General features: G+C 47.3%; 1 protein-coding gene across 1 annotated transcript in view; it reads left to right on the forward strand.

Moving 5' to 3' along the window:
- The first annotated feature begins 1,502 nt into the window (after positions 1-1,502).
- The window catches only part of LOC122631747 (zinc finger protein 205-like), a 19,130-nt gene continuing 10,353 nt past the window's right edge, over positions 1,503-10,279 (forward strand). Inside the window, exons 1-4 of the mRNA XM_043817801.1 lie at positions 1,503-2,367; positions 4,774-4,872; positions 8,264-8,928; positions 9,151-9,427. Of these exons, the coding sequence (XP_043673736.1) occupies positions 2,160-2,367; positions 4,774-4,872; positions 8,264-8,928; positions 9,151-9,427 (1,249 nt within the window). The 5' untranslated portion in view covers positions 1,503-2,159. The remainder of the gene's footprint in view (positions 2,368-4,773; positions 4,873-8,263; positions 8,929-9,150; positions 9,428-10,279) is intronic.

Below are 10,279 nucleotides of genomic sequence, written 5' to 3' on the forward strand. Positions count from 1 at the left end.
TAATCGCGTTGCGAGAAGTCGAGGAAGAATTGCGCATTCCTTTCAAGAAAATCAACACATTCCAGGGAAGTTTACGATCCGCGAGACATCGATAATCTCGTTTCGTTATCACCTACGCCAAAAATATGCTGCGAATTAACACAAAGTGATCGATTCAAAACGCGGCAAGCACACCGTAGGATGTCTGCGACGTCACTTTTTTTACGTCTTCTTCCAATTCAATGAAAGCTTTTCGAATGAAAGCATTTTCAAAAAGTAAATGTCAATGCGTCGATTCGACGAAAATAAAACGTTCGCGTTAAGTCTGTTGTTACTTTGCTCGTGCATTATCGTTCGCGAATGTCGTTGCACCAAAAATTCAACCTTATCTATCGACTCTCGTTATCGCCGATAAATGGAACGGATTTAATTCCTCTTGAAAACACATGATCTCTCTCTCTCTCTCTCTCTCTCTCTCTCTCTCTCACTTCCTTTTTTTTCCTTATCGCAGTATCTGTAGTAAAGAGATGTGGTGAAAATGTAAGAACCATTATACAGATTGAAAGACCGTTCGTTCGGCGAAGTCACAAATGAGAAAAAGGCGGTGGATGGTAGTCCAGAAAAATCAAAAAGGTAGTAGAACTTTCTCGTCTTAGCAATCGAAAAACACGCGCGTGAGATCGCGCGTAAAACGCGCGTGTATCGCTGATACACGGTGGATCTCATACGCGTAGCACGTCGGACGTGCGCGCGCGTTTTCTAACTCTCTCTCTCGTTTGCTCATTCGCTCGCGTGGGAGGGCCGAGCACAAATATCAATCAGTGGAGTCAAGAGAGGAATCAGGGTGGCCGAGTGGTTCCACATAATGCTGGTGAGCGCGGAGAGATGAGAGCGAGTGTGAGAGAGAGAGAGAGAGAGAGAGAGAGAGAGAGAGAAAGAGAGAGAGAGGGTGGGAGGGGGCGGGAGAGAGAAAGGTGAAGAAGGAGCTTCGGTCACGCGTTACTCTACAACGAGGGAGTAAGAGAGAAAGAGACAGAATAGAGATAGATTGAACGTACGTACATTCGAGAAACACACCCAACTGTACCACCCCCGCACAGAGTCTCTCATCCGGGTGAATCGCGAGAATAAGCACGTAGCGAGTAGCTTCAAAGTACTCGAACGTTGCTTGTGGGAGTGCTTCGAGTGCTTGTGTGTGTGTGCGGGGGTGGAGTAGGGAAGAAGGAGGCGTGTCAGGGAGGCGGAGCCAACTTTGAAAATCCCAGCTAGCATCCAACGTTTCTCTCTCTTTCTCTCTCTCTCTCTCTCTCTCTCTCTCTGTGTCTCTCCCCTTTCTCTTTCTTTACTCATTCGTCTCCCACCTCCATTCTCTCTCTAGAGAGAGAAAGATAGATAGATAGATAGATAGATAGATAGATAGATAGATAGATAGATAGAGAGAGAGAGAGAGAGAGAGAGAGAGAGAGAGAGAGAGAGAGAGAGAGGCTGATAAGCCGTAGAGCCGTGTGCGTGAATCCACATTCGCTCTCCCCTCTGAACCGCGTGCGCGCACTTACATATATCCGTCTCACTCTTCGCCGCGACTTTCGTCCATCGTCGTCGCATGGGAGTCCCTCGGCACTATCGGATCCCGTTAACGGCAGTCGCCGTCGAGACACCCGCTATAACGTCTCTCGCATCTCCGACACACACATCAAACCGGTGTGTCCTTATTTCCTCTTGTTCTTTCGCACCTTCTTCATCGGCTACTGTTGCAAACATCAACGACCCTTGCGATCGACGATCGACGACGCAAAAGATCCTTCTCGACGAATGATTTTACACTTTGTGCTCGCTCGGGAATAATCGTTGTAACATCGCGAAAATAATTGCGATGACATCGTCTTTCGATTCGATCGAGTTTCGAGGGTGAAAGATTGGAAGGCTCCTTCCGGGTGTTTGTTCTCGTATTTGAGGAAAGAAATGAGAAATTTCGAAGAGAACTCGTATCGAGTAGACATCATGCGGTAAAGATCATTCATAGAAACGGTGCGTCAACAACGACTTATCCGCTTTTCATCCGTTCGAAATTACTTGGTCGGATATACCAAAGAAGCCGTCAAGTACGCGGATGTTGGGTGCAGCGAGGAGAAAAAGAAAGTTTCCGTAAGTAGAAGGGAAAGACGAAAAAGTGAATCAGGATGATGGAAGTGCAGCAGCAACATTCGCCTGTTGGGGTCGGTCCGTTGGATTTTTCGCGAAGAGGGGTAGCCGAGACGTCGGCCTTCCGGGTCGTCAAACCGAAACAACCGACCTCATCGCTCGTGCATCAGCAGGCTGTGTCGTCGCCGGAAACGAATAACAATGAGAATCTTCAGGAGAATTCACAGGTTTCCCTCGAATCCGAAGGTAAGATCTTGCTAGATCTAATTGTAAAAACATGCAATGGAAAATGGGGTACGTTCGACGTATCGAGACGTTAGGAGAATAATAGACGGTAAACATTCGAGGCCGGTTGGAAATTTCAAAGTACCGTCCGCGTATATATCAACGTGGTCGGACGCTTCGGGAGATATTCGCAACATTGTCATCGAGCTATCCGTTAGGTGGCTATTATTTACGGGACGCAATTACGCGCGCGTGTTTCCGTCGTTCTCGCGAAACGTCGATCGCCACGATTGGCCACGTCACGGTTATTGGTTATTCGTACACGAACGCATGCACGCACTTTGATCGTACGCGCGAACGTACAAGCGTGTGCGTTGATGCGTGCAGGTGCGTAAGAGAGTCGAGTCGGCACGATGGCCGTTCAACAGGTGAGGGGATGGATTAGACGGCGTGCCTATACTAATACTCCGCTGCTAATCAGGGTAATAGGCTAACGTAATAATATCATCATCCCACGCAGAGCCGGGCTAAACGGTTTAAGCCGTAATTGCCAGGTGATGGGCAGATCATGGAGAGGGTTGACGCCTTCCGTTCGAATCAAGACGCGGAATCTTCTGCTAAGCTGACGATTTCGTTTTCGATTTTGTCAAATCGAATCTTTTTACGAATCTCTTTGCGATAGCACAACGATTCGTTCGCATCGATTTGCATCGGATCTCTACCATTTGAAATCCCTGCGCGTTAGTCAAATATATCTCATGGATATATCGGGATGGAAGATAAGGAGTATCAACCAGTTCCGGGACTAAACCTGTAGATAATGCGTGCTCACGAGGCTCGAAGGCTTTTGTCATATTCGATTGTGTTTCGAGTTACGAGTCGAAGCTTTGGCCTCTGCGCCTCGTTCATCGATCGGCTTACGAGTATATCGATATAATCGTCTATTATTATTCTCGCCTGTATATCATCGGAGATTTAACGAGAATTCTTTTTAGCGAGCTATCTCGCAAAGTACACTAGCGTCAACAAAAGAAGATTCCATCTTTAGAACGGTCGTTGTTCGATATCCTTCGAAGAACTTCTCACATCTTTCGACTTTTACCGTAGATCTTGGCGAACAGAAAATCACGATGGATTTACGTTTATAGATTTACGATGGAACGATAGCGTGGTATGCAGGATAAGCGTCGTGCACGGAACGAAGAGCGATATCATCGATGCTCGTTCCCTCTCTTTCCCTCTTTTAACGACGAACACTGCATTACCTGCAGCGTGTGTACACGCTCGGTATCGACGTTGTGTACACCGAAACGCTGCGGTCATCTTATCTCGCCGCGTGGTGCCTTCGCCATATAGGAAAATATGATTTATTTCTGATAATCCTGCGAGAATGAGATAGCCTTTGCGGCAGAGCCGCGGCGCAGCTAATCTCCTCGCGCTATCTCGGATTATCCCGGTCGTTACTATATTGCCCGGATTACGGATTCCTTTTTTTTTTTGCGCCGATTCCTTTCGTATTCGTCAGCCGTTCCATCGAAGCGTCATCCGTCGGGATCTTTCGAATGCCTCGATTTCACCCTCAAAAATGGCTATCTATAATAGAACGTTACCTTTTTGATATTACGTCAAGTTCATACGAGGCTGCCAGATAGAGTGATCGGTTGGAAAGGGATGAAGAAAAAAAACAAAAAAAAAGGAAAGGAATAAAATAGAAAAGAAAAGAAGAGAGAAGAAGAGAAGAGAAGAGAAGAGAAGAGAAGAGAAGAGAAGAGAAGAGAAGAGAAGAGAAGAGAAGAGAAGAGAAGAGAAGAGAAGAGAAAAGAAAAGAAAAGAAAAGAAAAGAAAAGTAAAGAAAAGAAAAGAGAGGAAGGAGAACAAAATTGTAATTCCATGCGATCGAGCTAAGGGATGCGGGCAAAGTCGTGGAGGCACCCTTTACGGTGTAAAGTTTGGTATTCGTAAAGGTGCCAGGATGCCGATCAAAGAAACCAAGACGATGGATGGTGAATGTTCGTGGATAGGAATGCAGTTTCGAAGAAAGAGAGGGAGTAATAGTCGAGACAAGGTTGATAAATAGAGGAGGGTCTCCCTTCTTTCTAATAAAGACGCTCTTGTCGAGGGGTTGATCTTTCCTACGAACCGGGAATACCAAATTTGTCAGGACTTGAGACGTTACAGACGTACCAGACGTATTCGTAGCTTTGGTGTAACGCGCAACGAGAAACGCATGAACGATCTCAACAATTTTCTTCCTTCGACTCGTTGTTATATAGAAACGAAAAAGTAAAAACTTTGAACAAATTCGTCGACCGTATTCGCCGGCAATTCTTGTATTTGTCACTAAACGACGAATTAAACTAACGGATTCTTTCCTCCTGCTACGTAAGGCGCGATATTACTTATCCGTCTCTTTCTTTTACTTTTTAGGAGGATGCAACGTCCGTTTAATGTTCCCAAGACTGTGGGCACCATTTGGAAACGCAACCGAGGTTACGAATCTTCCACCCCTACCGAAAAGTCACTCAGGTACGTTGGCATTACGTCTGGGTTGCGTGCGTGAACGAAAAGGTTCGTTTCTCGACGATCTCTCGGCTATCTCTTGGCTCCGTTCGACTTCCACCTCCGCCATGGCGGCTAGTTTTTATTTGCCAATCGTTAATAACGACCGGTCGGGATGATGATTGGGATAAATGGTAGCACGCGTCATACCGCGGACGGACATGGGCTCTTCTAACTCTTACCATCCCAATTGGAGCAGATTAGAGGCGCAGCTTAGGGATTCGGACGCGTCGGTCCCTTTGTACTCGTACGACGTCGGTCTCTCTATCTCTCTTTCTCTCTCGGCCGTACCTACCCTAAATTAGTAACGTCTTGTCATGTTAAACGCATATACTTCTCTCTTCCTACTTCTTCCTATGCGTACACGTGGCTCCTCTTATCTCCGGCTCATCGAGATCAATCGAGACTCCTATCAGAATCGTACGCGATACGTTTCTCCCCGTTCTTCAATCGCGTAGCATCTTTGTTCGTTTTATTTTAACGCGTTGAAATCGGATTGAATCGGTCAAGTAGGAAAAGAAAGAGGAAAGGAGGGGGGGGGAGAGAGAGAGAAACGTTCTCTCGCTTATAAATCTTTTTTCTCAACGATTATGAGCTCGTTGAACGAGTAATTGTCAAAGAAATCGATAGCGCGATCATAAGTAAGTAATCTCACGAGTACCGTCGGTATCTACTTGATTTTTTCTCGTTCCAACGAAGAAGATCGTCGAAAGGTCGTAAGGGAAGTATCAAGCTTAAATAGGTACTGACGGCTAGATGAAAAATCCTTTTTTGAAAACCCACATCTCCCTGTCGGTCGGTCTATTGACGCCGTCGTTGATCGTCGTACGTACTCCTTTCCACGAACGAGCAGGACGGAAGGGGTTTGAGGATTTGTAGCGTGTTGGAGGTTTAATAGCGGCAGATCGCTACGCAGTAAACGACTGACGGACGACAGAAGATTAAAGTTGCCCGTTAACTCGATCTAATTGTCCCCCCGGCTTGGCCTTCCTTTATTAATCTACGTTCACAACCATCTTCGGCATCGCCGTCGTCGTCCCCGTCGCCACCTCGTTCTCCTTCCTCGTTATCCGACCCCCACTCCCCTCCCATCCCTCGTCGCGCTACGTTCCTTCCTTGGCTCGATCCTTCTCGTGCCTTCCAAAAAGCTTACTTCATAAATCTGATAGATGTTCGTCTTGAGAAGAAGCAAATCGTCCTCCCTCTCGATTATATCAAATTCGAATTAGTTTTAACGATCTGAAAAGTGCAAATTGCATCCTAGTGCAACTTGCATTTGAATACAACGTGCCATATGCAGGAGCAAGTTCGTCGCGCTGCAATATACGCGCGCAAAGTCCTTCGTACGCAAGCTCTGCCAAAGGGCGGAGCGAGGTAAACCATCTGCCGGACGGTCGCTACGATGACGACTGTTTTTTCATGACTCTTTGCACTTTGCACCGTATGCTTTTTACCGCATTCCACTATATCCCAGATGTGGCATTTGCGTAAGCAGTTCTTCCTAACTCGTCCCGAGTCACATCTGTCCGGACTTCCTCTTTCTTCTTGTCATATTTTTATTTCGTTCCACTCTCTTCTTCTTCTTCTTCTTATTCTTCTACTTCTTCTTCTCTTCTTCGCAAAGATCCATTCCCTTTTTATCTTTCTTACGTTTCTTTTTTATCTCCTTCCTTTGTCACGTACCTTCGGACGGATTCGCTCCGATTTTTTAAATCCACGACTTTGTTTCTCCGATTCATCTTCTTTTGATCCGACAGCGATAAATTTTTAAACCACGGATATGATCTTTAATTCAGTAAATACAATCTTTATAATTCTACGATATCGAATAGATACGTCCTTATGTATTTTTCTCCAAATTATATCGCATCGCAAACAATAACATTTTTTATCGTGCCCCGTCGACGCATCGAGGATCGATTCTTGCTTTTCCTTGCTTTTAATGCACTTGGCGGATATTAATGCACCGCGAGAAAAAATCTATATTCATCGATCTTTTACCGACTACGGAAGTCTGTCTATACATTTATCTTGGGATAGAAATTGTTGGTATCTTTAGATCTACATCTGTCTCTTTCTCTCTCGAGCATAGTATTCTTTCGTCATTTCTCTTCGCCCTTGTCCTCTCTCTTTCTCTCTCTCTCTCTCTCTCTCTCTCGCTTTTGTACATATTCATTTTTCTCGAACGCCCAGAGTACCGGGCGTGAGCGTTTCTCATTACATTAGGCCGCTCTCACCGAGACTCACTCCTGCCTTATTTTGATTCGATTGCAAAGCCACCAGGAGTCACGATAATAATCGGCCCTTCGACGATGCAGGGGGCCGGCGTAGAGTCCTTTAAATGCGATTATCCGAACACGGCTGCGCTATACGCGCCAGCACGTGACCGCGTGTCGCGTGCACGGATTATAAATATAATATACTCGGGGTGTCCCGTGCATACGTACTTAGTTATATAGACGTTCCTGGATGCATAGCAATATCAATCTTTCGAAATTGCGGTATCGCATACACGAGGAAAGATATCGAAATAAAAGGAGAGGCAGTTGCCGAAGACGCTCCAACGGCGAAGCTAACCATTCAGACCCTACTACCTTCCTTTCGATTAATTCACCATTTTCCGATTTGTCGTTGGTTCGATCCCATCGTAAATCACGACGGCGCTTTCGAGAGGATGGCCATCGACGATTATTAGAAATACCTACCCCAAATAATCGTGACGCGCACCTCGTCACATTCGCATCAATTACGATGGCGTATCGACCGGTTCGCGGAATATGTTCTACCACGTTATCGTCGCCTACGAATGAGCTGTCCGACTTGGCACTGATTTATATCTTTTTGACACTCGAGTTAATCGAGTTAATCGATAAATAAAGAAGAACGACTTTGCAAATCGTCCTATCGAGAGCTCTTATCGGAGCGAAGAAACGTCGCGACGGAAGGAATTACTCTTTAATCGTAGGAGAGTTCGTCGCGGTCGCGGGACGTTCGGAAGGAAAGATTTCATCGGTCAGAGATCGGTGAAAGACTTTTTATCCCTTCCTCGGGGTGCTCCTCGACGATTCTCAGGACGATGTCTCGTTAGAGAGACTCGCGTATACCCTCACGATTCCCACCTCTCGCTCCTTTGACCGAACTTGGAAGAAAGACTTGGTACGTGAGTCAAATCTCATTCTTTTCGGAGCGCTTCGGCGACGTAGGAAGAGTATTTAGTTTCCATCTTGCTCCGATTTCCGATCAAATATCCAAGTCGTAAAATTTTACGTAAGATTAGACTAGTATGTTATTGAAAGACAATCAAACGAAATAAGGAACGTGCGAAAGTAGAAATGTAGGGAAATGATTGTATTCGCAGAACGGCTGTCGTTCGGTGTTGGTCGTTTGGTTGGTTCACCGGCGACAACAAGTCCCTCGCCATCGCATTCGCCGTGCCCGGAATCACCGGCGCACGATCGTCGGGACTGCACCGAGGTGGACGTGGACGTCGAAGAGGAAGAGGTCGACGTGGATGTCGAAGAGGTCGGCGAGGAGGACGATCGCGACGCAGCATCGAGTCCGCATCGTTCTTCCTCGACGCCATCGCCTACCGGTACGATTGCCTCAGCGACGTCCCACTCGCATCCACCGAAAAGATCGGGCGACACGTTCAGCGTGTCGGCACTCCTCAGGCCCGATCCACCGTCGGCTCACCTTCAAAACGCCTCTCCTCATCGAGACGCAGCCTCGATCGGTGCTCATCCGGCAACACCGGGCTCCTCCATCCTCTATCCACCTCTCCATCTTCAGGGCGGACTTTTACCGCCTCATCCTCACCATCCTCTCTCGTATCTCCATCCTCAGTTGTTGCCCCATCATCTTTTGCCGCCTCACTTGCACCCGCTCCTACGCGGGGTTCATCCTGGACACCCGGCTCTACACTCGACTCACACGGCTCACGGGCTACATCATCCCCATCCGCTCGCAGACGTCTACAGCTGCGTCAAGTGCGACAAGATGTTCAGCACGCCTCACGGCCTCGAGGTACGTAAACGCGATCGTCGTTTCTCTCGTTTATGGCGAATACGGTGAATTGCCGGAGCAATCGTCGGTCGGAACGTCTGACATGAAAATTGCGATGTCGTCGTTGCGACGCCGATGCTCGACGTTAGATAACAGATCTATTATCTGTGTCAGATTTCGCGATTAGACGTTTTAATCAACGCGCTTAATCGATACGAGTTAGAAATTGAAATTCGCCGACAGGTGCACGCGAGGAGATCTCACAACGGGAAGAGGCCGTTCGCTTGCGAGCTCTGCAACAAAACCTTCGGCCACGAGATAAGTTTGACGCAGCATAGGGCGGTACACTCCGCGGAGAAGGTCTTTGAGTGTAAGCAGTGCGGAAAAGCGTTCAAACGATCCAGCACCCTGAGCACGCACCTGTTAATACACTCCGATACCAGGCCCTACCCGTGTCAGTTTTGCGGAAAACGTTTTCATCAGAAGAGCGACATGAAGAAGCACACATACATTCACACAGGTAGGTGATCCAACGCGCTCTCTTCGTGGATTTTTTGCTCGGAGAGCATTTTTGCATACGAGATAAATTTTTCGATAATCGAGCAAAAACTCAGCGAAATCTCGCGAGTATAAACGTCTCTTCGAGACGAGGCACGGTCTCGTACAAATTTATCGGACCGTTGCTGGATGGAGTCGGGAGGAATTAATTAACGAAGCGACTTTCTACGATAAATAATGCATCCAACCGTCTGGATGAAGTCAGTATTGTGCGCGAGACGATTCGCTCGAGTTCAGGCACATGTGGCCGGTTGGTTTCTGCTCGATGAATGGACGGGGTGGGGGCAGAGGGAAGGGAAAAAGGAGGAAGGGGGATTGGTCTGCCGAGCCCCACATTGCGAGTTTCGTTCGGTAATAATCGTAATGTCTTTCGGGGTGATTCCCCTGATCCTCTCGTCTTCCGTTTACCCCTCAGGTTCTTCACTCCCACGACTGGCCCCCAATTCCCGATCTTCGAATAGAATTTTACCGCGGCGATTATCGTCCGTGGGAAAAATGGAACAGGTTCGTTCTTCCTAATCCCAGAGGAAGAATTCTCTGCGCTGCGCGATTTACGTCGAGCGAATTCATCGTTTGTATCCTCTTCTCCGATGGATGGACGACGTCGCGGCATCTCCTTCAAGATCGATTTCGATTTTTCGTTCGACGTGTACTTCGATTCGATAATTCGTCTCTCAATGGTTTACGTTTTTTATCGATACCGATGCATTCGTCCGATAGCGAAGATCGAGAATGTGGCGAGGGTGAACGACAAGAAAGCGCTTCCCTCTCTCTCTCTCTCTCTCTCTCTCTCTCTCTCTCTCTCTCTCTCTCT

The sequence above is a fragment of the Vespula pensylvanica genome, chromosome 9 (assembly GCF_014466175.1).
Source record: "Vespula pensylvanica isolate Volc-1 chromosome 9, ASM1446617v1, whole genome shotgun sequence".
Classification (NCBI taxonomy): domain Eukaryota; kingdom Metazoa; phylum Arthropoda; class Insecta; order Hymenoptera; family Vespidae; genus Vespula; species Vespula pensylvanica.